At 61.8% G+C, this 26,819-nt stretch overlaps 1 protein-coding gene and 1 long non-coding RNA gene across 6 annotated transcripts; one reads left to right on the plus strand and one right to left on the minus strand.

The window, feature by feature from the left end:
* Nucleotides 1-317: 317 nt before the first annotated feature.
* CASKIN1 (CASK interacting protein 1) lies at nt 318-19,541 on the minus strand. 5 transcript variants are annotated; one of them, XM_007982387.3, is made up of 20 exons: nt 19,287-19,541; nt 13,183-13,234; nt 12,975-13,072; nt 12,327-12,472; nt 12,134-12,229; nt 11,923-12,053; nt 10,234-10,342; nt 10,047-10,155; nt 9,859-9,953; nt 9,587-9,704; nt 8,175-8,276; nt 7,979-8,067; nt 7,819-7,903; nt 7,645-7,736; nt 6,693-6,803; nt 6,508-6,609; nt 4,670-4,808; nt 2,488-4,494; nt 1,791-2,205; nt 318-1,558 (listed from the first exon to the last, which is right to left on the minus strand). In XM_007982387.3, exons 1-20 carry the CDS (start codon nt 19,378-19,380, stop codon nt 1,462-1,464), a joined length of 4,287 nt encoding a protein of 1,428 aa, XP_007980578.2. In that variant the 5' UTR covers nt 19,381-19,541; the 3' UTR covers nt 318-1,461. The 5 variants fall into 5 exon arrangements, with proteins under 5 accessions (XP_007980578.2, XP_072871131.1, XP_037845915.2 ...); XM_073015030.1 differs by having other exon boundaries at nt 1,356-1,558; nt 7,819-8,067; nt 19,287-19,458; XM_037989987.2 differs by having other exon boundaries at nt 1,356-1,558; nt 9,859-10,155; nt 19,287-19,458.
* LOC140711644 (uncharacterized) lies at nt 10,070-10,947 on the plus strand. The gene is made up of 3 exons (XR_012092891.1): nt 10,070-10,170; nt 10,271-10,749; nt 10,851-10,947. It is a non-coding gene; the product is annotated as an uncharacterized lncRNA (long non-coding RNA).
* Nucleotides 19,542-26,819: the final 7,278 nt, after the last annotated feature.

Consider the following 26,819-nt stretch of genomic DNA (forward strand, 5'->3'; position numbering starts at 1 on the left):
CCCTGCTAGGAGGCAACTTGTCACACCCGAGCTGCTGACCTTCAGACCCATCTCCCCCAACACATGTGCCCCCAAAAAGTGAGCCAGGCACTTCTGTTTCCTGCTGTTTATTGACAGCCAACAGCAGCGCCTTGCCCAAACCTCCCCTCCCTGCCTGCTGGAGCCCAGCCTGGGCCGCCCACTGAGGAGAGGCCTGGGGGGACAGCTGGGCACGTCCACTTACAGGGAAGCACGGGGTGAGACAGCGGGAAGGGGCCCTGCACGCACGGACGCCACCTCCGCCAGCCGCCTCCGCCCGCCCCACACCACAATCGCTGGTTTTCGGCATTTTTAAAATTTTTTTTTTAAGAAACGTCAAAGTTGTGCCCAACACTGTGGATCAGCAAACACGATAGAGACCAGTCAGTACTTCTTGGAGGGAGCAGGGACAGAGAGAGGAAAAGGGAGGGTGAGAATGACCACACGACACAGCCTTGGACCATGAGCAGAAGCGTCCGTGGGAACTCCGGCGGGGTGGACAGGCTGCCTGCACAGGCCCCAGAGGAGGCCAGGCACGCCCTCAGAGGAGCTGCAAGTCCCTGGCCTGGCCTGCTACGTGCCCTGCTTCCACGTGGCCGCCACACTGACACACCCACATTCACCACACCCACCCGCACCCCGATACAGCCACGCCAGGAGGAGGACATGGCCGCCAAGAGCAAGGCACAACCTCGAGTTCTTGGGGCGCAGAGAACTTAGGAGAGAAGCGCGGAGGAGCCCCCGCCTGAGCACCCGCCCCGGGGCCCCAGCCTTCCACCTGTGCTAGCGGCCTGGGGCCTCCACTCTGGCCGGAGGGAGGAAGGACCGCAGGCAGACAGCCTGGTCCTCTTAACAGCTTTTGTCCGGAGCTAGACTCTTGTCCTTTCAGTTGGTAAATGGTTTTCTATAGAATCAATAATATTTCTTTCTTTAAATATATATTTGTTAAAGTTATACCTTTTTGTTTCTCTGGGGAAATCCGCCTCAGCTCATTCCCAATAAATTAATACTCTTGATAGCTTATATTCTGGGGGTGCGGTGGGGCAGGGGGGCCCTGACCCTGGTCCCCTGTCCCTTGTGCTGCGCCTGAGCGGCTGACCGGGCGTCCCGATGGGCAGTTCTGTGCTGGGCCCGGGCCTGTGCGCTGCCCCATCCCTGGTCCCGGGGCGCCCTCCCCTTCCGCACAGGCAGGAGGCCCAGCAGGTATTGCATGGGGAGCAGCAGATGGGGAGGACGCGCAGGCGCGGGGTCTGCCCAGAGCCCTTGGAGCCCCCGGCCAGGCGGTCCCCGGTGGGCGCCCCGGCCCGACCCCAGGGGCCGGAGTTGTGCTTGTGCGGGGCCCTGCCTGGCCGCTCGCGCCGCGCCCAGACGCGCCCATCCTGAGGTATAGGTCAGTGTGCGGGGAGGGCCCGGGCGGCGCAGGCGGGCCCGGCGAGGCGGCGCTCACTCCAGCATGGCGTCCAGCTGGTCGGCCAGGTCGTCGAACATGCTGCCGATGTCGTCCAGGATGCTGCCCGTGCTCTTTTCTGCCGCCGAGTCGCTGCGGGGCGCGGGGCGCGGGGCGTGAGCGGGCGGGGTGGGTTAGGGCCTGGCCACGCCCACCTCGGTCAGGACACGCCCACAGCCCTCATCTCCGTCGGGCTCCGCCTACCGCACGATGACCTCGACCGAGCCCGGCTGACGCCGCGCCTGTCCCTACTGAGACGCGCTCACGCCACGCCCATCTCTACCAAGCCCCGCCCTCCGCCCGCCAGGCCACGCCCCACACCTACCGCGGGCCCTGCGCGTCCTCCTGCCGGATTTTCTCCTCCACCGCCTGCAGCGCCGCGGCCAAGCATGCGCTCGTCTCCTCCAGCTTCTGCCGGGCGCTGTCCCCGGGCGAGGCGCCTTCGGTCGGGGCGGGGGTCGCGGCGGCGGCAGCGGCGGCGGCGCGCGGGGGCTTGGCGGGCACGTGCAGCGCGGGCGCGCCGGGGGACGGGGGCTTGACGGGGCTGGTGCCCAGCGAGGGAGGCGTACCGAGCGGCTTGGCGAGGGCGGCGGGCGGCTGGCGCGCGGGCGAGGGTGCGGGCGAAGGGCCAGCGCTGCCCGAAGGCAGCCCCGCGGCCGCCTTGGCGGGCTTGGGCGCCGTGGGCGGCGGCGGCGGCTTGGGAGACACGGGCGGCGGTGTGCCGTGGGCGCGCTTCACCTCTGCGGGAAGGACCACGCTGGCACCAAGCGGACACGAACCCCGCCGCCGGGCCCCCTGCCCCGGCCTCCCGCGGCCTACTCGCGCCACTGCCTCCCCAGCGGACCAGGAAGGACCCTGCTCACCTTGCCCTGGATGCATGAGAGGGTCTGGGGACACGTTCCCACCCCACCTGGACTTCCATCAAACCCAAGAAAAGGAAAACCCCGCAGACCACCGAGTAGAGAGGTGGAGCAGAGTCCTGCCGCCCCCTCACCCCACCCTGGCTGGCCCCATGCGCCTACCTGGGCTGCCAGGGCCTGGCAGCGGCACCTTCTTGGAGGTGGGTGTGGGCGAGCCCTGGATCTTGGGCATGGGCTGCGTCAGGACTGGCTTGGGAGAGACAGGCGGCTTGGCCAGCTTCCGGGCTTCGCCCTCAGGCGGGGGTAGTGGGGGTAGGTGTGCCAGGTCGGTGGGTGGGGGTTCGGCAGGCGGGGGCGGTGGGGGCAGCTCCGGAGGCCCAGCCTGCTCCGAGGCCGGTCGGCGGCGCACGGTGCCAGTGCCATTCTGGTACACGGACAGTGGTGGTGGTGGCTCAGGCCCGGCCTCCCGCTCCTTGGCCTTGGGCCGGCGCTTCACCGTGTCAGACTCGGTCAGGATGAACTTGACGTTCTCCTGCTGGTTCTGCTTGGCCCGGATGCGCCTCTTGAGTGTGGCGCTGGCCTCCACCCTGGCTAAGGGCGGGCCCTCAACACCTGCCTCGCCCTTGGAGGGACCCCGAGGCCGCTGCCGGCCAGTGCCATCCTCCACAAAGAGCCCTGGGTCTGCCGACTCCCCAGGCCCCCGGCGGGCAGTGGCCAGAAGTCCAGTGACTGGCCCGCTGAGTGTGCGGCGCCGGTTCACCACCTCCCCGCCAGGCCCGATGGCCTCTTTGTGTTTCACTGAGGCCAGCACGGTGGCCACCCGACCCGGCTCTGGGCTGGCAGGGCGGGGAGTGGGGTGGCCCTCGGGAGGCCTGCGGGCAGCCCGGCCCCCACCCCCAATGGAGGACAGCTCCAGCATGGCCGCAATGCTCTTCACACTGCCGGCACTGCCCGTGTCCACGCTGCCGACCAGGTCACTGGCCCGCCGGCACTGTGCGCGGACCCCCAGCAGGCCATCTTCAGGCTCAGCGTCCGGCACCGGTTCATCCGCCAGGTTGGCACTGGCCAGGGCCGAGCTGGAGCGCTTGGGCGGGGGTGGCGGGGGCCCCTTCTTTCGGGGCCGCACAGCGAAGGACTGGCTGCGGTTAACGTTCTTGTCGGCACCTGCAGGTGCCCTCACCGAGTGGCTGCGGCCCACGCGCCGCTGGACCGTGGCATAGGGGCCCGCAGCAGTAGGCACCAGCAGCTCATCCCGCTCTGGCTCGCTGTCGGATGCTGCGTAGCGATTCAGGCTGTGGGCTCGCTTCTTGGGCCGCCCCGGCTCTGCGTCAGCCTCGGGGGGCAGGCACAGTGTGGGCACAGCAGTCGGCACGGGTGGGGGCGCAGGCCCCGGGGCAGCTGGCCCCACCTCGCCCTCCACAGGCTGGGGCAGCACATAGGCAAAGCCACGGTGCGTGGGTGACTGAGGCAGGGAGCGGGGTGACATGGGGCGCTCTGTTGGCGGCAGCAGCTGCGGGGTAGGCTTCACCTTGGCCGTAGCTGGGGATGGACCATGAGGTCCCCCAAGGGCCTGGGGAGAGCCTGGTCGGGTTTTGGTGGGAGTCTGGGGGGGCGTGAAGTGGCTGGTGCCTGGTGGGAGGACCTGCCGTGGCTTGCCAGGCACAGGGGGCACACTGGCCCTCTTGACACTGTGACCGTGGCGGCCTGGCCTGGCCTCCTTGGGCGGGGTCCCGGGAGCCGGGCCTTCATCCAGCAGGTACTCCTGGCTTCGAGACATGGGGCTGCTGGGCCCAGGGGGCCCGTCACCCAGCAGCTCCTGTGAGCTGCTCATGTGCCGTGCCCGACCACTCAGGCTGGACTCCTGCCGTGTGGTGGCCCTCGGGGTGGGTGGCAGATGGCTGGAGGGCTTCTCAGCGGTGGTCCCCACCTCAGCTGGGCCAGTCATGGCAGCCTGCAGCTCATCACTGAGCTCGCTGTCCTGGAAGGTGGTCATTTTAGGGGACTGGCAGTCGGCCGGTGTGGGCTCAGGCGGGGGCGGAGACTCAATGGCCATCACTTCAAGTGACTGGGGCGCCTTCCGGCGCAGGGGGCCTCCCTCATACTTGGCATATTCAGCCTTCTGCAGCTCTGCCAGCTTCCTCACAGCCAGCATCAGCTTCTTCTGGTGTCCTGAGTGGGGCGCAGGGGGCAGGTCAGGTGGACCAGGAAGTGCAGGGCGGGGGCTGGGCTGGGGCAGGGCTGGGCTGGGGGCTGGGGGCTGGGGCTGGGGCTGGGGCTGAGCCTGGGGCTGGGGCTGGAAGCTGAGGGCAGGGGCTGGAAGCTGGGGCTGGGGCTGGGGCCTCACCCAGCTTGGTGATGCCGATCTCCTGCAGGTCTTCCCAGGTGATATCAGTGATGAAATCGATGTTCTCATAGCCATTGTCCACCAACACCTTGTAGTACTGGGCCAGGCCGATCATGGACAGCCACACGGCCAGGTTAGCCTACAGAGCAGAGACACAGAGGGGCCACCTGGGCTGGCTGCCCGCACCCTGCCCATCTACCTGGAGCTGGAGGAAGAGGGGGCACGGGGCCAGCAGGGCACAGACAGACAGAAGGACAAACGGATAGGCCAAGGTGTTGGCACCAGAAATGTAGGCAGAGCCTCGGCTCAGGCAGCGGACACCGCATGCCACACATCGAGCACATGTGAACGCACACGGCTGACCGCGTCCATAGGACGCCCTTGTCGGGGGGAGCAGAAGAAGGCACTTTCCCACCCGGCCAGGCAGCCACAAGTACAGCACCATGGGGAGACACAAACACACCCCAGAGTCGTGGACACAGACACACGGGGCCACACCTGGTACAGGAACATGCATAGGACTTGCACGCTGCGCTCCCAGCCAAGCACAGGCACCAGCACCCCATCCCGTGTCACACGCTGACCTCTCACCCACACCAGACACAGGGCCACACACATGCCACACAGCCACAACACACGTGCCAACAACCACATCGGTCTGCACCGAGAAACACCCGATCACTCCCCGAGCGGCATCCAGGCGTCCACACTCCCAGCTAGAATTCACTCATGCACCTGCTCTTGGCATACTCAGCCACCCCCAGGTGGGCGGCAAGGTCCGTGGGACCCGAACCTGACCCCCAGGAGGACCCCAGAGCCACCAATTGAGTGGGGCAAGGCAGGGTGAGTGCAGACCCACACGCCAGGTGGCTCTTGACAGCCACCAATCGCCTCTCCCACTGGGAGCCCAGAACTCAGTGTGAGACCCAAAGAGTCCACTTGGGTTGGGCTAGGCCTGGGCCCACCTTCTTCAGGCCCAGAACCGTCCCACGGCACAGGCACCTCCTTTTGTTTTGTTTTTTGAGACGGAGTCTCGCTCTGTTGCCCAGGCTGGAGTGCAGTGGCACGATCTTGGCTCACTGCAAGCTCCACCTCCCGGGTTTACGCCATTCTCCTGCCTCAGCCTCCCAAGGAGCTGGGACTACAGGCGCCCGCCACCACGCATGGCCAAATTTTGGTATTTTTAGTAGAGACGGGGTTTCACCATGTTAGCCAGGATGGTCGCGATCTCTTGACCTTGTGATCTACCCTCCTTGGCCTCCCAAAGTGCTGGGATTACAGGCTTGACCACCACACCCATCTGCACCTCCCTGTTAATGACCACTGGCCATGGCACGTGCAAGTATCGCCGAAAATGGGGTGTCAGCTATTGGTGAGGGCCACACGTGCGGTAGAGCGCGTGTGCACGCACGAAGTTGGTGGGTGCCTGCAGGGTATTCCATGCACGCCTGCTGTGCAGGGGCTGGCACGTGCCTGGGTGTGTGTGAGCATAGCCCCTGCAGTCTGCATGTGAGTGGCAGTGCTTGGAGGCCTGGTGGCTGGGGGTCTCTGTGGGGCAGCTTGCATGTGCAGAGTCCTGGTGAGAGCATGGACGTGGGGAGGGGACTCTCCTGGCTTCAGGCTCCCTCAGCTCCGATGGCCCCTGGACAGCATCACCTCGCCTCTGCCCCAGTGACAGAACAGGGGCTGACTGGGAGGCTCCCTGCTAGCAGGACATCCTTCACTCTCCTCTCCCTCAAGACCCTGAGGGTGGGTGGGGGCTGTGGCCAGGGAGGCAGGCTCTCTGTCTGTCTGTCTGCCCGTCCTGGGCCCAGCCCCTGGGGTGCAGGTGGCCTTACGGGTTTGTGCTCAGGCAGCCAGTCGGGGATGCTTAGGCCGCTGATCTCTGCCGCGATCTTCTTCCGGTGGCCCGGCTTGGTGACACCAATGGCCGTGAGGTCCTAGGCAGAGGGGAGGGTTGTCAGCTGGGGGCTGTGCCCGTCTGTGGGACGCAGCTGGCACCGGCGGCGTGTGGAAAGCTCACCTCAGGGGTCATGCGGCTGATGGTGGGCAGGTCGTAGCCAGCGCTGATGAAGTTGGGGGCATAGAGCTGTAGCTGGAACGCAGTGAGCCATTGGCTCACGGCCTCGGCGCTCTGGAAGACACAAGGCACCCACTGCAGGCTCGCCTGCCTGGCTGTGCCCTGCCACCACAGCACCTCCTTCTCTGCTTGGCCGGCCAGCCGTGCAGCTGCTGTGTCCGCTGTCCGCTGCTCCATCTGCAGCAGGCCCCGGTGAGCCTCGCCTGTGAATGATCCTCAGTCCACAGTCCCTGAGGCGCCTCCTGGAGCATCCTCCACCCTTCTGCCTTCTGGGATCTCCACTGGGGGGGCGGGGGGGCTGCTGCTGCCCGCCACATGCCTCCCTGACTGTCCCCTGCTCTTGCACCAGGGACGCCCCGCGCCATCTTGGGGAGGCAGGTGGTGTGGCCCCTTGGGAGGGGGCTCCAGGAAAGGGGCCTCCGTCTGGACCGGAAGGTAGGCTCTGTGCCCACAGGCAGGGGCACCTTGCCTACTCCACTGTGCAGGACTCAGCCAGCAGCTTACACCTCCCCAGCACGCAGGCGCACTCACACACCACACGCCGCGCCCACGCACACACTGCACCGTCTCATACCCAGCCCCTTCCACCTGTACACAGACACGCGTGTCCGGCTCGCAGTCACACCATCACACACACACCCTGCACACACACATGCACACATGGAGGCACAGGTTGGCCCACACGCACAGCCTGCACAACGACGACACCCATACACGCAGGCAGACACACACAACACACACAGACTGACAGACAGAGGAGAGGAGAGGGTCTGGCCTGGCAATGCCCCCGATCCCACCGCAGCCAGGCCAGGCAGGCTGTGTAGGCACCCGTCAGCCCATCGGCCTTACAGCCTCTCCCCGGAGCCCACACTGGGAGCACCCCCAAGCCCTGTACCTTGCCCTCTGATGCTGGCTCCAGCTTCTTGGGCGGCTGCTCCCCATAGATCTGCCCGGCATGGGCCACTGGAGGCTGGGACCGGGCTGCACCTGAGGACGAGAGTGGGTGGGGGACAAGAGCTGTCGGGCTGCTTTCCTCTGTCGGGCTGTGCGGCAGCATCCTTGCTCTTACCTGCAGAGCCTTCTGGAGGCTTGGCGGGGCTGTCCCCTGGGCTGGACTCGGAGACGGACTTCTGGGAAAGCACCGTTGCCAGGAGCTGCAACCCAGAAACACCGGCTTGTCGCCTGCTCCCAGCCCTGGCCAACCTAGCCCCGACCACCACCCCACCTACCTTGATACCCTCAGAGCCCGCGTGTAGGGTGTGGCCCCCACTGCCCCGGCTACCAGCCACGCCGCTAATGCTGCCGCTTCGGTCCCCACCTGCCAGCGTGAGAGAGCAAGATGAGGCCAGTGCTGGCCCCTGCCTGGCCCCACAGTGGTGCCTTGTGGAAGTCCTGCCACCTCTGCCCTTCAGGGACCCAGCTTACCTGCAAAAGGCTTCCTCAGCACCCAGATCTCCTCTGGGGGTGCAGAAGGTCCCAATGAGCTGCTTCCCTGCGGCAGGCTTGGCTCAGTGCCTGCTCGGGAACCTGTAGGTCGAGCACAGCCTCCTGAGACCTGGGCCAGCGAGGGCGGGTGCTGACACAGGGGAGGCGGGGCAGAGGCCGGGCAGCCACAGCAGGGGGGTCCTCTCTGCCTGCTGTTGTCTCCAGGGAGCTGAGAGCCCCGAGGAAGACCCCTCCCCCGCCAGACGTTTAGAGCAGGAGAGAGGCAGAGGCAGCCAAGCCTAGGCATCCTGCTGGTGGCCCTGGGGTCCTGGGGGCAGGGGGCCAGAGACTGCTGGATGGTGTGAACATCTCTGTACTGGGGAGTGGGGGGCAGGCAAGAAGACCCCCACAAGCTGGAGCCAAGGCTCCCACTCAGGAGCTAGATGGCCGTGACGGGGGGCTGGCCCTGCTTGTGCACCTCCATGTCCTCCATCAGGAGTAAACGGGCCCCTGGTCCCTCAGAGCCGCCACGTGGGGCTTCACAGCCTGGGTCCCTGGCCTAGTCCCTCTCCTCAGCCTCCTGTTCCTCAGGTGTGCCCAGCTCTTGCCTGCCTCAGCGCCTTTGGTTTTTCCCTTTTTTCTTCACCAAAAGCAGACACTTGAGTGCCTTTGTTGTTATCATTATTATTTTGAGACAGAGTCTCGCGCTGTCCCTCAGGCTGGTGCAATCTTGGCTCACTGTAGCCTCCACTTCCCAGGCTCAAGCAACCCTCCCACCTCAGCCTCCCAAGTCGCTGGGGCCATAGGTGCACACCACCATGCTTGGCTGATTTTATGTTTTGTAGAGATGGAATCTCACTATGTTGTCCAGGCTGATCTCGAACTCCCGGGCTCAAACAGTCCTCTCGCCTTGGCCTCCCAAAGTGCTGGGATGACAAGCGTGAGCCACCACGCCTGGCCCCGCCCCCTTTTAATGCACAGCTCCTGCCACCTGGAACCCACCAGCCTCTCAGGGCATTCTCTGGCCTCCTCTGACTGCCTCATCTCAAGCAGGCCCTCCCTGTGCTCCGGGTCACTGGTAAGTACATGTCCTTTCATGTTTACTTCACCGTCCCCTGCCCCCTCCTGCCCCAGGGCGAGCTCCTTGGGAGTTAGGTCCCATCTGTCCTGGTGGCCAGTTCAGAACCAGACGTGGCAGCACACAGTGCTTGGTGGAACGCACAAAGGAACAGGTTGGGAACGGATGAGGAGACGGCTGCTGGGGCACCCTGATGCTCCCCACTCAACCCCACGCTGGCACCCAGAAACCCAGCCCTGCTGGGCCCCCACACGCTTAGCATGCTCGCTGCTTCCAGCCCCCAAGCCCAAGGTGCGTGGCTCCTGCCTGCCCCCCACGGTGGGGTGGAACTTGCCTGCACGCTTGACGATGGCCTCGCCCAAGGAGGACGGGAAGTAACCCACCCGGTCATTACCCGTCCGGTTGTCATGGATACAGCCCTTCCACCGGCCATCCGGATGCTGCTCAAGGACCTGACCAGTAAGGTGGGGGGCGCTCAGGGAGATGCCCCATTTCGCAGTCTCCTGCCCAGTGCCCCCCAGTTGCGGCAGGACGGCGGTGTTCTGGGGTGCACACGCCCAGGTGCCGCCCTCTCCCTGCCGAGACAGCCCCTGAGGCCATGCTTACTGTGATGATGTCCCCCGCCTTCACATTGAGGCTGGTCAGGTCGTAATTGTTGCAATAATCCTTGGTCGCCCGGACCTGCAGGGCCGCCGAGGCCTCTGGGGATACAGGAGGGGGCCCCCCAAGTCCTGCGGGCTGATCTGGCCCAGCCCCAGCCCCAGCCACTGCCCCTCTGCCCTGCCTGGGCCCACCTCGCAACAGCTGCTTGATCTCTCTGCTGGCCTGGGACGTGGTGAACTGGTGCACGATGTCCAGGGCTGTCTGGCTGTAGGTGTTCCTCACGTGGGCATTGATCCCGCTCTGCACATGTGAGAGGTGAGGCCCTGTCAGGAGCCCCTACAGCCCACTGGGCCCAGCACCCCTGGCCCCCACACTCACATCCAGCAGCAGCCGCACCACCTCTGTCTTCCCGCAGAGCGCAGCCTCGTGCAGGGCCGTGCCGGACTTGGTCTGGCGGTTAATGTCGATGCCGGCTTGGAGGAGGAGCCTGGCGGGAAGGCAAGGTGGACAGGCGGGGCCTTCCAGCAGGAGGCCTCCCAGCACCCCCAAGCCAGGCCTCCATTTCCAGGTACCCCAGCAGTCTGGTTGGGGGCTGAGGACCGTCTAGCCCTGCCCCGTGTCTCTGACATTCACTGAGTGTTGAGCGCTTTTTCTTGTACGGTTTTTTTTTTTTTTGAGATGGAGTTTCACCCTTGTTGACCAGGCTGGAATGCCATGGTGCGATCTCGGTTCACTGCAACCTCCACCTCCTGGGTTCAAGCGATTCTCCTGCCTCAGCCTCTGGAGTAGCTGGGATTACAGGCACCTGCCACCACGCCCAGCTAATTTTGTATTTTTAGTAGAGATGGGGTTTCCACCATTTTGGCCAAGTTGGACACAAACTTCTGACCTCAGGTGATTCACCCGCCTCGGCCGCCCAAAGTGCTGGGATTACAGGCGTGAGCCATTGAGTCCGGTCTGCTTTTTCTAAGACAGGGTCTCACTCTGTCACCCAGGCTAGAGTACAGTGGTGCAGTCATGGCTTACTGCAGCCTCAAACTCCTGGCCTCAAGCAATCCTCCTGCCTCAGCCTCCAGAGTAGCTGGGATTACAGACATGCATGTTCATTTCCAGCTTTTTTGTTTGTTTGTTTTTGCCTTTATTTTTTGTAAAAACCAGGTCTTGCTATGTTGCCCAGGCTGGTCTCAAACTCCTGGGCTCCTGCGTCAGTCTCCCAAAATGCTGGGATTGCAGCATTTTGAACCACCACACTCAGTCACTTTTTAAAAAAAGTAGAGATGGGGTCTCTCTCTGTCACCCAGGCTGGAATGCAATGGCACCATCCTGGCTCACCGTAGCCTCGACCTCCCAGGCTCAGGCAATCCTCCCACCTCAGCCTCTCAAGCAGCTGGGACTACAGGTGTGCATCACCACACCCAGGCTGCAGTGCAATGCACTGCATTTTTTGAGACAGGGTCTTGCTCTGTCACCCAGGCTGGAGTGCAATGGCACAGTCACCACTCACTGCAGCCTCAGCCTCATGGGCTCAAGTGATTCTCCTGCCTCAGCTTCCCAGTAGCTGGGTCTACAAGTGTCTGCCAACACATGTGGCTAATTTTTTTTTTTTTTTTTTTGTGAACTCCCAACCTCAAGCAATCCTCCCTCCTTGGCCTCCCAAAGTGCTGGGATCACAGGTGTCAGCCGCCGCGCCCGGCCCACAGTGAGTGCTGCTGAAGGGCCCTCCCTGTGCTAAGACTTCCCAGCTGTTATCTTGTCTGATGCTAGCGTAGGCGCTGCTGTGAGCCCCACTTTTGGATGGGAAAGTGAGGCTCAGGGAAGTTCAGCACCTCCTCGAGCGCACCCAGGAGCAACGGGACCGGGACAGAGAAGTCACAGAAGCCCCTTTCCCAGCCCCTCCAGCTCATACTGTACATGGACCCTGGAGGCCATGCCAGAGGCCTGACCAGGGACCTGGGACCCTGCCTGCTCTTGCCCTATCCCCAAGCCAGAAGCTGGTGCCCTGAGCCCCAGGCTGCTGCTGAACCCTGGGGACCCTAAGGCTGAGGCCCTCCCTGCCACCGGCTCTACCTGATGATGTCGATGTGGCCATTCTTGGCTGCGAGGTGCAAAGGGCTGGTGCCGTTGGGGTCGGTGGCATCTCCCGGCCGGGGCTCCAGCAGCGCCGCACACATGTTGCTGCTGAGAAGCAGCTGGACCACCTTGAAGGAGGGGTTAGGGTAGGGGGGCCCTGATGTGGGGCTCCCCAGCCCCACCCCACGGAGCTCCATGGGAGACTCACCCCAACGCGGCCGAACTCGCAGGCCAGGTCCAGGGGCGTCTTCCCCGAGTTGTCCACCATGCACGGGTTAGACTGGTGCTGTAGCAGCATCTCAGACTGCGGGCCAAGGGCGCAGTCAGGCCCGCACATCCTCAGGCCACGCTGCCCTGCCCGGGCTGCCCCGCCTCTGCCCCCGCCCCTGCTCGGGCCTCACCACATCATAGTGACCGTGCTGGGCTGCCAGGTGCAGGGGGATGTGGCCCTCATCAGATGGGATGTTCACGGACGAGCCCGCCTTCAGCACCAGCTTCATGGGCTCCTTCCGGCCCTGCCAGGCCGCATAGTGCAGCGGCCGCATGCCTGGGGGGTGGGGGGATGCTGAAAGCTGACCTTTGACCCCAAACCCAACTCTGCAGGATAGGGGCTGCTGGGACCTGACCCCTGACCCCAAGCCCAACCCTAGGGCGTAGGGGATGCTGGGAGCTGACCACTGACCCCAAGCCCAACCTGGGGGATAGGGGAGTGCTGGGACCTGACCCCTGACCCCAAGGCCAACCTTAGGGGGTGGGAGAGTGCTAGGAGCCGACCCCTGACCCCAAGCCCAACTCTGGGAGGTGGGGGGAATGCTGGGAGCTGACCTTTGACCCCTGAGGCTAACCCTGTGGGTTTGGGGGTTGCTGGGAGCTGACCCCTGACTCCAAGCCCACCCCTGGCTTCCAGGACCCTGATCCCAGGAGGACCTGCCTGAAATCAGACTAAGACCCTGGGCTGAGACCTCAGCCAAGGACCCATGCAGGCCCCAGGGAGCCCCCCTCACTTCCCCTACCCCTGCCCCCACTGGAGGCCCCTGGGCCAGTCTTGCCTTTGTTGTCCTTGATGTCCACAGCAGCCTGGGCCTCCAGCAGCAGGCTGATCAATTCCGTGTTGCCATTCAGGGCCGCGTGGTGCAAAGCCGAGAAGCTAGCATGGGCAGAGGACACATAGAGCAGAGGCCCCGGCGCCTCGGGCACCCTGCCCTCCCTAGGAGCCATCCTCCCTTCCAGGCGGGAACCGCCTGGCTCAGAACTCACCCATCTGGGTCCTGGAAGTTAACATTGATCTTCTTGGTGGAGCCCAGGAGCTCTGGGGATGGAAGGAGACTTGGTGAGGGGAGGCTGTGCCAGCCCCTCCAGGTGGCCTGAGGGCAGGGAGAGGGTGCCAGCCATCTCCCCGGCAGGCACAAAGCTGCTGGGCTCTCAGTCTGCAGACACTCACTCGTCCACTCGTGCACTCATGCGTTCAGCTCTGCCCCACACCCCGCCCCAGGTGCCAGCTGCTCAGGACTTGGTGTCCCATTGCCAAGATGTGGGGGTTCACAGTACTGAGGACTCCGGCCTGGGGTCCTTGTCCCCACCTGGGGATAGGAGGCAAGGCTGTGCACCCACACCAGCACACACATGTGCATGCACACCCCTCCCTTGGGACACTGGCTGGGCACCTGCCAATGTGGGAGGGAGAGAGCCGGCCCAATCTGTCTCTCAGAAGGATCCAGATGGGGCCGGGGGTGGCCAGGGAGGCTGGAACACCCGGAAATGGGGGTATCTCTGGGGGAGGATCTGCGTCTCCACCGTGCAGCACCCCCACTGCCAGCCCTGGGCCACAGCCAGTGTGGATGAGCAGAAGTGGGAGGCGGGCGAGTGGGCTGGCACCTCTGAGCGACCTCACGCGAACGGCCGCCTCCTCCCCAGCGACTCGGAGCACCTGAGGCCAGAGGGGCCCATGCCCTGCCTTCAGGGCCCCAGTATCCTCCTGGGGCCCCCCGCATCCTGGCCTCCCCCAGCTGGCTGCCAGAGGAGGGAAGCCCACCGATGCCCTCCCAGTGGGCACTAGTCCAAGCAGACTTGGGCCAAACCCCCGCCTATCTGGGCCGTGGTTACATAACCCATTTGTGGGTCAGTCACTCTGAGAGGGGAGCTGGCAGGACAGAAGCCCCTTTGTCCAGGCCCAGGACGGGGTGGGGGCGGGAGCTGAGGGCAGGGGAGTTGAGGGAGTCGAGGCACAGGGCTGGCTGCAGGGCTTACACAGTGACCCACAGCAGCCCCCGCTGCCCCGGCCTCGGTCCCAGCCACTGGACGCAGGGCGCAGGTCCCCTGAGGACCCACGAGGCTGGCAGAGGGAGCCAGACAGCTGTGAATTCGAATCTCTGCTTTGCCACTCACCAGCCTGTGGCCTTGGCCGCCGGCGCCCTCCCTGAGCTGGAGCCGCGGGTGCTAACAGGGCCTCCCAGAGGTGTGAGAGCATTTCCAGACATAAAGCGTGCAGGGCCTGGCACAAGTCAGGACTTGGTGCGTGGCGATTACTAATATTAGCTGTACAGGAATCCCACCCCCACCTTTCTCCAGCCAGGGGTTTCTCCTGGCAAGCAAAGGCGTCTCCAGCGTCACCGGCCCCTCCCCCACTGCTCAGACACTGCTGGCACCAGTGTCCCTCTTGGTTAGTGGCAATGCCACCCTTCCTGACCATGGCCCAGGCCAAAACCTTGGAGCCAGCCCTGGAGCCTTTCCTGTACACCTATAGCTTGTCTGTCAGCTCTGCCTCTCAGACATCCCCAGAACACACTTGGAACCCTAGCCCTTCTCCCTGCGGCCACTGTCACCGACCTGGTCCAGGCCGGTATCTCTGGCAGGATTAGTGCCATCCCCTCCTCACTGGTGTTGCTAAGGTCCTCCCACATCCCTTGGTCCAACCTCCACACCCACCCTAGTTGGGAGTCCCTGGGAAAACATGAGTCAGGCTCTGTGCCATGGCTCATGCCTGTAACCCCAGCACTTTGGGAGGCTGAGGTGGGAGGATCACTTGTGGCCAGGAGTTCAAGGCCAGCCTGGCCATCATAGCAAGACCCCATCTCTACAAAAAATAAAGGAAAAAAAATTAGCCAGGCATGGAGGCGTGTGCCTGTGGTCCCTGCTACTAGGGAGGCTGAGGCGGGAGGATGGACTGAGCCCAGGAGGTTGAAGCTACACTGAGCCGGGATCGCACCACTGCATTCCAACCTCCTGGGTGACAGAGCAAGACCCTGTCTCAAAAAAAAAAAAACAGAGGAGAGAGAACATGAGTCAGATCCGGCCACTTCTCTCCTGAAGACCCCCTGGCAGCACTGGTCTCACTGGGAGGGGAGGCCGACAGTGGACAGCGGCCATGCTGGGAGGGGAGGCTGAGATTGGACAGCGGCCGTGCTGGGAGGGGAGGCCGACACTGGACAGCAGCCGTGCCGGGAGGGGAGGCTGAGATTGGACAGCGGCCGTGCGTGGGGCTCCTGTTTTGCTCTCAGTTCTCATTACTTCCACCATTACTGCTGTAGCTACACACAGGCCTCCAGACGTTCCTCTAGCACATAGTCTGCCCTGCCCAGGTCCTTTCCACATGCCCTGTGTGCATGTGTGGGCTCCTCTTCCCTAGTTAACCCCACAGCCTCTCTCACGTTTTTCAGGTCCTTACCCACAGGCTGCTCACTCAGCTTGCCCTCCCCATCTGAAGTGGTGACCCTGCCCACCCCGTAGCTGCTGTGCTTGGCTCTGCAGCCCTCATCACCACCTGCCACATCCACCTCCTTCTGCTCTTGCTCCTACCCATCTCCATCTTTCAACTACCAGCACCAAGGGGACAAGGGCCCTCATCTGTTCTGCTCACGGAAGAATCCTCAGTGGCTCAAACAGTGCCCCGCGCAGATGAGGTGCTCAGTCAGCAGCAGACTGGACCGATCTCTTCATCCCCCACACCCTGCCTGGCTGCCGAGGGGACTTCACGGGTGTGTGGCCTGTGCTTGGCTCAGAAGGACCCCATGCCTGCAGATGCTCTCCTGTCACCATCTTGAAATTCTTTTTTTTTTTTTTTTTCTGTCTGGAAACAAAGTTTCATTCTTGTTGCCCAGGCTGGAGTGCAATGGTGCGATCTCGGCTCACCACAACCTCCACCTCCTGGGTTCAAGCAATTCTCCTGTCTTAGCCTCCTGAGTAGCTGGGATTACAGGCATGAACCACCACGCCCAGCTAATTTTGTATTTTTAGTAGAGACGGGGTTTCTCCACGTTGGTCAGGCTGGTCTCGAACTCCTGACCTCAGGTGATCCGCCTGCCTCAGCCTCCCAAAGTGCTGGGATTACAGGCAAAGCCACCGTGCCCGACCTGAAATTCTTATTTTTGAGCAAGGGGCCCTGCATTTACATTTTGCGTGGGGACCTGGGAATTATGTCGTAGGGCCTGCCACCATCCCTTACCATTTAGCTGAAGGGAGCGCAGATGTCACTGAACCATGCATCCCTGCCAGGGTCACAATCAGGAGGTTCTCCCCCCAGAACACTGAGCCCCGCTCTTCCCAGCTCCAGGGTAGCCAGCCTTCAGCATGTCCCCAGGATTGCCCAAGCCAGGCCCTATCATCCCTCCCCCAGCTAAGGCAGCCAGAGTGGAAACCACCTTCTCACCCAGCCACACCTGCAGGGGCTGAAATCTCGGGGGGCTGGAGGTCAAAGCCCAGAAGGTGACAGCTGCTAGTGGGGGAGGATGTCTCCCTTAGGAAGGGGACCACCCCCATGTGAGAAGGAGTGCCTTAGTAAAGCCATCTCATCCCTCTCCCCACCCATGGTCTCCTCAAGGGGGAAAATGGCTGAAATTGGATGGAGGGAACTTGAGGTCTTGGGACATGCTAACCCCAATTCCTGTGGGAGACTGGTTACCCAGGAAGGTCCCAGAACTGAGAAGGGCCTGGGGCTGGGGGCTGTTTCACCTGGAAATGGGTTCTTTGGATGACGCAGGAGCAAGCATAGCTGGAGGGGACCAGGGCCAGAATGAAAGCCCAGGAGCCCCCCTCCCTCTCCATGAGGTCCCTAAGCCCTGTGACTCTATGACAGTAAAGCCCTTATCCCTGACCAGCCCTCTCACTGCTCTCCTGAGCCTGTCCCCAACTCTGGGATCCAGTTCATACCCCGGGCTAGAAGGGAGCTACTAGGGGGCTATTAGAAGGTGAGAGGGGGGCGGGGCGCTGGCCCTCGGTGCTCAGGGGCGTCCTCCAGGGCATTCTCAGACCTGCCTCCACGGACAGGGGGCCTTCCTGGATAGGGTCTGGGTCAGAGGGAAGAGTAGGTCCCTCCCGACCAGCAGGAGGCCAGCCCCTGCCCCGGCATCTCCCCCAGAACAGGCTCCTCTTCTGCTCAAGGACAGCGGCTAAGTGTGTGCATGCGGGCACGGGAGGCTCCCTTCAGGACGGGGTGAGTGGGGGGCTGGCTGAGCCTGGGGTGACTCTGGAGAAGGCGGTGGAGGGAAGGGGCCGGGCACCCAGAGGGGACCATGGAAGTAAAGCTCATGGGGACAGCCCTGGGCTCAGGGGACCCTGGAGGACACTGCTGGACACCCCCCACCTCGTGGCCCAAACTCAGCTGTACTTTACTGAATCAAAATACATCTTACTCCAAAGCAGGCCAGCGTTGCCATGACGACGGAGCTAATTCATGGAGGGATTTCTTCTCTGATTTATTACACCCGCCCCTGTGAGTCAGAGAGCAGGAGCCGGGGCCAGGGCAGGTGTCTCTCCTGCCCCAGAGGCCAGGCAAGACAGGCAGAGACCCAGGTGAGGATGGAAGCCCCCAGAATGGCCACAATAGAAGGGAGGAGGAACCTCCCCAGAGCTGAAGCCCCCACTTCCCCGGCCCCTGGACCTGGGCCGTCTAAGGCTGCGGTCATCGCTGGCATTTACTGAGCACTTACTGAATGCCTGGGCTCCAAGCGCCCAGGCTCACTGATCTTAGGACCCCTCCGTGAGGCTGACATCCCATCCTACAGACGAGGAGACTGAGGTCCACCGAGTTGGAGCTGTCTGTGTCCAAGGTCATGCGACCACTAGGTGGAAGCCTTTACCTTGCCTTCCCTCTCAATCCCTACACCTGGTCTCCAGGCTCAGCTGAGGCTACCTCTGCCCACAAGCTCTCCCTTTCTGAGCCCAGGGACCTGAAATCAGCTCGGGGCCAGCGTGCAAAGGCACCGGTGTCCCCTTTCTCTTACTGCACACAGTGGACAGGAGCTGGCCAGTCATGGGCCGCTGGTAAAGTGCAGGAGTGGGGGGTTCCCCTGGGACTCTAGGTTCCCCCCACCGACCTCCCAGAAGCCAGTCCCAGTTCTTGGCATCCCCCTGGAGGAACGGGAGGACTCCCTGTCTTACAGTCTGTGGGGGTGGAGGGAGGAGGGAGGACGCCCAGACCCCACATGCCGACCTGCAGAGCCCTATCCGTGCCTGCACAGGTGCCCTGACACACTGACACGGCTATACGTGCGCAGCCGCACACGCGGCTGGTCCACACGCCCATCCATCCATCTCCCGCGGCCCCCAGGGAGGCTACGCGCTGAGCCAGGATGAGTGCTGGGATCAGGGCTCCAAGCTCCCAGCCCTTTCCTGGGGCCCCCACAGGGCAAGCTGGGGATAGCCAATGGTGGTCCCCCACTCCCTCATGGCCTCCTTTCCCAGCAGGGAAGCTGGGGACCTGGGTCGGCTGGAGCCTGGCTGAGCAGGGCCCCAAGCCCTTGCCCCCAGGCCGGCCCTGCCTGGAGTCCAGCCTGCCCTGGGCTGGGCGACCTTGGGCCTCTGCTCTCCCATCAGTAAATGGCCCCCCACCGGCCATGCCAGGGCAGCCACACCCCCAGCGTGATCCTGCCCCCCACCTTCCCTGCAAAGCGTGTTATTAAACGTGGGGCGGGGAGGGGGTCTGCCAGGGACTGTCAGCTCCCGGGTCGCCCCTCCCCGCAGGGGCCCCCTCCCTGTCTGCCCGGTGCGTGTGGTTGGGGGGGGCATCCGCCTCGCCCTTTGAAGGCCCCAGCAGAGACCTCCAGCTGTCAGCCCGCAGCCTGGGAAGGGAGGGGGACAGAGTTAGGGAGGGAGGGATGCGAACGCCCGCGGCCCGGGAGGCGGGTGCCGCCAGGTGCCCGCTGGGGGGCTCAGGGTGACGGCCGGCTCTCCGGGCCGCCCCATCTCCAGTGCTGGGGACAGCGGGTGGGGGGCACGGACCGAGGGTCTGGGCGCTGCTGGCCCCGCCCCGCCCCCGGGGACCCGACAGCGTACCCTCCCCGCCCGGCGCCGGGAGGGGTGGGGGGCTCTGCGCCGGGGAGGGGCCCCCGGGGCTCCCGCCCACGCCCCGCGCCCCCGGCACTCACTGGCCTTCCCGGGCCGCGGCCTCTGCAGCAGCCTCTGCGCGGTCCCTACGTCCTCCGCCTTCACCGCCTGCACCAGCTCCTGCTCCTTCCCCATGGCGCGGCCGGGGCCGCAGCGACGCGGCTGCGCTCGTGCGCTCGGCGCGGCTCAGAGGCGGCGGCGGCCCCGCGGCACCAGCCGCCTCCCGCGCCGCCTCCTCGCCGCCCGCCGCCCCTTCGCCCTCCTCGGGCTCCGGCTTGGGCTCGGGCTCCCGGCGCGGAGGGGGCGGGGAGCGCGTCACGGGCGGGGGGCGGCCCGGGGGCGGGGGCGCGCGGCGGACGCGGGGCGGGGGCGCGGCACCTGGCGCCGCCTCCCGGACGCCGGGGTCCGCTCCCGGGCCGCCGACCTCCGTCAGCCCGCGCCGGCCGCGCGCCCGGGCCCGTGGCTCCGCCCTCCCCGCGCCCGCCCCGGGACGCCCCCTCCCCACGTGCGCGCCGCGCGCTCAGGCCAGGCCTTTGCGGACGCCTGCGGCCTGGGGCGGCTAGTCGGGCCGGGGACGCAGCTGCCGGGGGTGCACTCGGAGCCCCGACGCGGCGGCGGCGCGGGGCTGAGCCCAGAGAGGCTTCCAGAGGCTGCGGGACCCGCGGGGGAGGGTTCCGAGGCAGCGGGCGGGCGGGGACCGGGCTCCGAGAGACCCGGGCGCCAGTGGCCCTGGAGCCGGCCCGCCAGGCTGTCAGGCGTTCCTGGCCCGGGTTCCCGTGGGAGGTGTCGAGGGATTGTGAAGAGGAATCTCCCAATAATGAATTCGGTGTCAGGGAACCCGCACCCCCAACCCCCAAGCATCTTCCTGCTCCTCTCCGCAAATAATGCGGGCGCCACAGCTTCCCCCAGCCTCAGTCCGAAGCCCGACCCCAAGGTAGCCCCCACCGCCCCCACTGAGGGAGCTCAACTCCCCACTCCCAGCACCGACTGGGGGTCGCCTCTATCTCCACCCACACGGAACCAGAACCTCCCTCCGGCCCCAACGAGCCCCCCGGCCCAGGTCTGCCCACTCTCCAGCCTGCAGCCCAGGCAGATGGGTCCTGCTTCCTGGGTGCTGGAGGCCCTGACTTGTCACTCTCTGAGCTCCTGGTTGAAGGCTGGGGCCACCCTGTGCCTCAGACCCTCTCCCATCAGGCCTGCAGCATTCTAGAGGCAGATCAGTGGGGGTCTGAGTCCCGGCTCAGGCTCCGTTTCCCTCATCACCCAAGCGGGCAAGGCCGTTTGGAGAATTTGGAGAGGGTCGCACCCATTCTATGAGGCGTGGCCTGGCACCCCACTGCCTGTGGCCCCAGACCATTGAGCAGGTCCAGGGGGACGGAGGAGTTCAGAGAGCAGGGACAGGGAAGGTGACAGGCACCGGGGTCCCGGCATCCTTGTGGGCAGCTGGCCGTTTTCTGTGCCCTCCGTGGGGTCTCCTGTTAGGTTCAGGTAGCAGCCCTCGGTCTTCCAGCACTCCCGGGGGGGTCCACAAATGCTAGGGCCTTTCCTCTTGCCCTTTCCAACGACCAGTTGCATACCTGCTGGGTCAGGTACTGTGCTGGTCACCTCCTAGATGAGGTTGGACTCAGTGTCCCCATTTTACAGATGAAGGAACTGAGGCTTAGAGAAACCAAGGGACTCACCTGGGGTCCCAGAGTCTTGAGGTTGTGAGTCTGGGCTTTGCACCTGCACCTCTGGATGTGTCCTATTCCCCCTCTTAGTGGTTTGTGATCATGAGCTGGTCACTTTGTCATTCTTTTTTTTTCTTTGAGACAGAGTCTTGCTCTGTCATCCAGGCTGGGGCGCAGTGACACCATCATAGCTCACTGCAGCCTCAACATCCCAGGCTCAAGCGATCCTCCTGCCTCAGCCTCCTGAGTAGCACCCGGCTAATTTTTTTGATTTTTAGTAGAGATGAGGTCTCAGTATGTTACCTAGGCTGGTCTTGAACTCCTGGCCTAAGTAGTCCTCTCACCTCAACCTCCCAAAGTGCTGGGATTACAGACATAAGCTACCACACCCAGCCCACTGCCTGTCTGTTTCCCTCTGTAAAATGAGGATATGCATGCTACCTCCCCTTAGGTTACGGGAGGATAAACTGTGATACTATCCACAAAGTGCTTCACAGCAGGACTTAGTAAGGGCTCAAAAAAAATGGCTGCTGTAGATATTATGGTATTCTTGGGTCTCTCTGCCCGTGCAGCAAGTGTGTTTTGTGCATGTTTGTATCTACGGTATCTTGCAGTGTGAAGAGCACATAGGAAGAACTAAAAATAAAAATAAGATGGCTACTGGCGTTACTATTATTTTTCTGTTTTGGACATATTAAGACAAACCACACTGACCTGTGCTTAACACACAGAGGCCCACACGCCAAATGTTCAAATATTCAAACGCTACAAATCACGCCAGTAACCTGTTAAGTATGTTCTATCCTCCTACCTTGACAAATACACCTTCATCATGACCTGAAAGCCCAAGTTCGAACTGAAAATTCTCGGATTCGGCCAGGCGCGGTGGCTCACGCTTGTAATCCCAGCACTTTGGGAGGCCGAGGCGGGTGGATCATGAGGTCAGGAGATCGAGATCATCCTGGATAACACGGTGAAACCCCGTCTCTACTAAAAAATACAAAAAACTAGCCGGGCGTGGTGGCGGCGCCTGTAGTCCCAGCTACTCGGGAGGCTGAGGCAGGAGAATGGCGTAAACCCGGGAGGCGGAGCTTGCAGTGAGCTGAGATCCGGCCACTGCACTCCAGCCTGGGCGACAGAGCCAGACTCCGTCTCAAAAAAAAAATAAAATAAAATAAAAATAAAAATAAAAAATTAGCCGGGCGTGGTGGCAGGCACCTGTAGTCCCAGCTACTCGGGAGGCTGAGGCAGGAGAATGGCGTGAACCCGGGAGGCGGAAGTTGCAGTGAGCTGAGATCGCGCCACTGCACTCCAGCCTGGGCGACAGAGTGAGACTCCATCTCAAAAAAAAAAAAAAAAAAAAAAAAAAAAAGAAGAAGAAAAGAAAATTCTCAGATTCCTTGGGTGATTAACTGACCCCTGTTTGTAGCTACCCCACCTATTCACTGCCCAGCTCCAGCACTGTCCACACTACATAAACAGGCACCCCCTTAGTCGCTCCTCAGAGCTAGGGTGATCACCCTGCTGCGTGACCTACCTTCAGGAGGACAGACTGGGCAGAGGGCTGTGCGGATCCTGGAAGTGGGCTTGGGGCTGTTTGGGCAGGGAACTCCAGGGTCCTAGGTGCTCAGAGTGTGGTCTAGAAGGGACACCTAGGCTCCAGGTGGATTCCTGCTCAGGAACTCAGAGATTCCTCACCCCATAGGGTGCAATGTGGCAGGAGGGGACCAGAGCCTTCTGCTAGGTGAGGCTAAAGCCCAGGAGGGACCAGGAAGCCTCAGATCTGATACTGCAACCCGTGACCTTGGGTAAGTCCCCAATGCTCAGCTGCCTCATCTGTGAAATGGGCCAGAAGCTCCACCTGCAGTCTAGGGCCGACGGGAAGGTCCTCATGAAAACAGACGTGTGTCTGCCTGGGGTTCCTGCAGCCTGGGGATGGGGGCAGCAGGGCAGGTGGCCGCTCCGGCTGGGGGATGAGGATGCAGAGGTGTGGGACTCGGGCAGCCCTCCAGGAAGTCAGGCTTCCAAGGATGATCCTGGGAGGGGGCCGCTGAGCCAGCAGAATTGCCGAGGTTCAGCCCTGAGTGGAGCTGGCGGCGGCTTCACTGCAGCCTGGGCTGGCCTCCTTCCCAGATGTATGGCGTGTGCTGGCCAGCCCACAGCCCCTTCCTCTGCCCACTGGCTGTGTGTTTGCTTAGGGGCTCCCTGGTGGTCCTCCAAGCCCCCAAAGCCCTGGTATGGACATGAGGAATGTGCCCTCCCATGGGCTGGCTGCCGTGGCTCCTCTTATTCTTGTGATGCCACTTCCGACAGCACTGAGCTGGGACCCGGACCATCACGGAGGATCGACCCCCATACACCACTGTCCCTGCCTCCTGCCCACAGAAATGCAGGAGCTACTCAGGCTGGGCTGGGGCCATGCCTGGTTTGCCAGCTTCCCCTAGGCTTGGGACACATGCAGATTACCAGAGCTGGCCCCTGCTCTCAGCCCCTAGGTGCCACCCAGAGGCCCCACAGAAAAGGCAAACAGCGCAGGGCCATGAGACACGTGGGACCCCACACGCCTGGCTGAGCCTTCCTTGGCTCCACCCTGTCTCCTGCTCTCTCCTGCAGAGTCTATGCTGCTCCAGACATTGCTGGGATTCGAAGGCTCTTCCTCTCCCAGCCATCCAAGCCCAAATGCTCCCTCTACTCCCCAAAGCTGCCCCAAGCCTGGTATGGAGCCTGGTTAGTGAGCCCCTGTCTACTTCGAGAGGAAGATGAGGAGGACTGTGGAGTGCAGGGGCTGCCTGGGGAGTAGTCACACCAGAAAGGGCATGAGCAGCGGCAGGTGGAGCTCAACAAGACGGGCCCGGCCTAGAGCTGAACAAAACCTGGGCTCCCCCACCTTCTAGCCCTGTGCCTGCCACATGCAATTCTGCATCTGTTAGCCTCAGTTTTCTCGTCTCCAAAATGAGAGCGATTCCTCCCTACTGGACTCATTGGGAGGACTCCACGCATAAGGGAGGTAAAATGCTCCTACAGCCCAGCAATTCCACTCCAAATATTTACCCAAGAGATGCAAACCTGTTCTCAGACACTAGCACACAACCATTTATAGCAGCACCATTCACAACAGCCAAAAAGGAGGAGACACCCCAAATGTTCACCTATGGATGAGCAGATACATAAAGCGTGCTCTAGTCATACAGTGGAATATTACTTAGCCATAGACAAAGAATGTATTGGCTGGGCATGGTGACTCATGCCTGTAATCTCAGCACTTTGGGTGCTGAGAGCTGTAATCACTCACCTCTCAGCACAGAGGTGAGCGGATTGCTTCAGCCCAGGAGTTCAAGACCAGCCCAGGCAACAGAGTGAGACCCTGTCTCTACAAAACAAACAAAAAGTTTTCTTTTCTTTCCTTTCTTTTTTCTGAGATGGAGTCTTGCTCTGTCGCCCAGGCTAGAGTGCAGTGGAACGATCTTGGCTTACTGCAAGCTCCGCCTCTGAGGTTCAAGCAATTCTCCTGCCTCAGCCTCCTGAGTAGCTGGGATTACAGGTACCTGGCACCATGCCCGGCTAATTTTGTACTTTTAGTAGATACTGGGTTTCACCATCTTGGCCAGGCTGGTCTCAAACTCCTGACCTCGTGATCCAACCGCCTTGGCCTCCCAAAGTGCTGGAATTACAGGCATGAGCCACCACAACTGGCCAAAAAGTTTTCTTTTCCTTTTTTTTTTTTTTTTAGATGGAGTTTGACCCCGTTGCCAGGCTGGAGTACAGTGGTTTGATCTCGGCTCACTGCAACCTCTGACTCCCAGGTTCAAGCGATTCTCCTGCCTCAGCCTCCCAAGTAGCTGGGACTACAGGCGCCCGCCACCACGCCCAGCTAATGTTTATATTTTTAGTAGAGATGGGGTTTCACCGTATTGGCCAGGATGGTCTCGAACTCCTGACCTCATGATCTGCCCGCCTCAGCCTCGCAAAGTGCTGGGATTACAAGCATGAGCCACTGTGCCCAGGCTACACTTAGCTAATTTTTAAACGTTTTTTGCAGAGAAGAGGTCGTCTTGCCATCTTGCCCAGGTTGGCCTCGAACTCCTAGGATCAAGCGATCATCCCACCTCGGTCCCTCAAAGTGCTGGGATTGCAGATGTGAGTTACCATGCCCAGCCAAAAGAAAATGTTATTAGAGATGCTGAGAACCAGGAATTTGGCAGGTAAGGCATAGAGGGAAAAGCATCCCAGACACAGGCAAGGGCTCAAAGGGGAGAACATGGCTGGGCGCTGTGGCTCACGCCTGTAATCCCAGCACTTTGGGAGGCTGAGGCGGCAGATCATTAGGTCAGGAGTTCGAGACCAGCCTGGCCAATATGGTGAAACCCCGTCTCTCCTAAAAATAAAAAAAATTAGCCAGGCATGGTGGGGGGTGCCTATAATTCCAGCTACTCAGGAGGAGTCTGAGGCAGGAGAATCGCTTGAACCCAGGAGGCAGAGATTGCACCACTGCACTCCAGCCCCGTCAGCAGTGTGAGACTCCATCTGAAAAACAAAACAAAACAAAAAAAAGAGAACATGTCTCCTCTGGCCAGAGTACAGGATGCATGCAGTATTAGTTCATTTTCATACTGCAATAAAGAACATCTGAGACTGGATAATTTATAAAGGAAAGAGGTTTATTTGACTCACAGTTCAGCATGGCTGGGGAGGCCTCAGGAAACTTACAATCATGGCGGAAGGCGAAGGGGAAGCAAGGCACCCATTCTCCATAAGGCGGCAGGAAGAAGTGGGGCAAAGGAGGAGGAACCCCTTATAAAACCATCAGATCTCTTGAGCACTCACTCATTATCATGAGAACCACATGGGGCAGCCCGCCCTCCTGATTCAGTTACCTCCACCTGGTCTGTCCCTTGACACACGGGGATTATGTGGATTACAATTCAAGACGAGATTTGGGCGGGGACGCAAAGCCTAACTATATCACATGGAGAAGAGATGGAAGCCATAGGGTGGGCCAGGGCCAGGGCCAGGGCCAGGCCCAGGAGTCTGGAGAGGGACGGGGACCCCTGAGGGCTTCTAATGGGGTGATCACGTCATTCCTAGGTTTTGCTGTGGGTTTTTGTTTTGTTGTGTTTTGAGAAAAGGTCTTGCTCTGTCACCCAGGCTGGAGTGCAGCGGCACAACCACAGCTCACTGCAGCCTCCAGTTCCTGGTCTCAAGTGAACCTTCCACCTCAGCCTCCCAAGTAGCTGGGACCACAGGCATGCACCACCATTCCTGGCTAATTTTTTTTTTTTTTTTTTTTTTTTTTTTGAGACGGAGTCTCGCTCTGTCACCCAGGCTGGAGTGCAGTGGCTGGATCTCAGCTCACTGCAAGCTCTGCCTCCTGGGTTTACACCATTCTCCTGCCTCAGCCTCCCGAGTAGCAGGGACTACAGGCGCCCACCACCTTGCCTGGCTAGTTTTTTGTATATTTTAGTAGAGACGGGGTTTCACCGTGTTAGCCAGGATGGTCTTGATCTCCTGACCTCATGATTCACCTCACCTGTCTCGGCCTCCCAAAGTGCTGGGATTACAGGCTTGAGCCACCACGCCTGGCCCATTCCTGGCTAATTTTTAATTTTTTTGTAGAGATGTGGTCTCACTGTATTGTCCAGGATGGACTTGAACTCCTGGGCTCAAGTGATCCTCCTGCCTCAGCCTTCCAAAGTACTAGGATTACAGGCATGAATTACTGTGCTGGGCTCAGGCTGAGGGGTTTTTGTTTGTTTGTTTGTTTGTTCTGAGATGGAGTATGGCTCTGTTGCCCAGTCTGGAATGCAGTGGCGCCATCTCGGCTCACTGCAAGCTCCGCCTCCGGGGTTCACGCCATTCTCCTGCCTCAGCCTCCCAAGTAGCTGGGACTATAGGTGCCCGCCACCA

Source organism: Chlorocebus sabaeus, chromosome 5, assembly GCF_047675955.1.
Source record: "Chlorocebus sabaeus isolate Y175 chromosome 5, mChlSab1.0.hap1, whole genome shotgun sequence".
In the NCBI taxonomy this organism is placed as follows: Eukaryota; Metazoa; Chordata; class Mammalia; order Primates; family Cercopithecidae; genus Chlorocebus; species Chlorocebus sabaeus.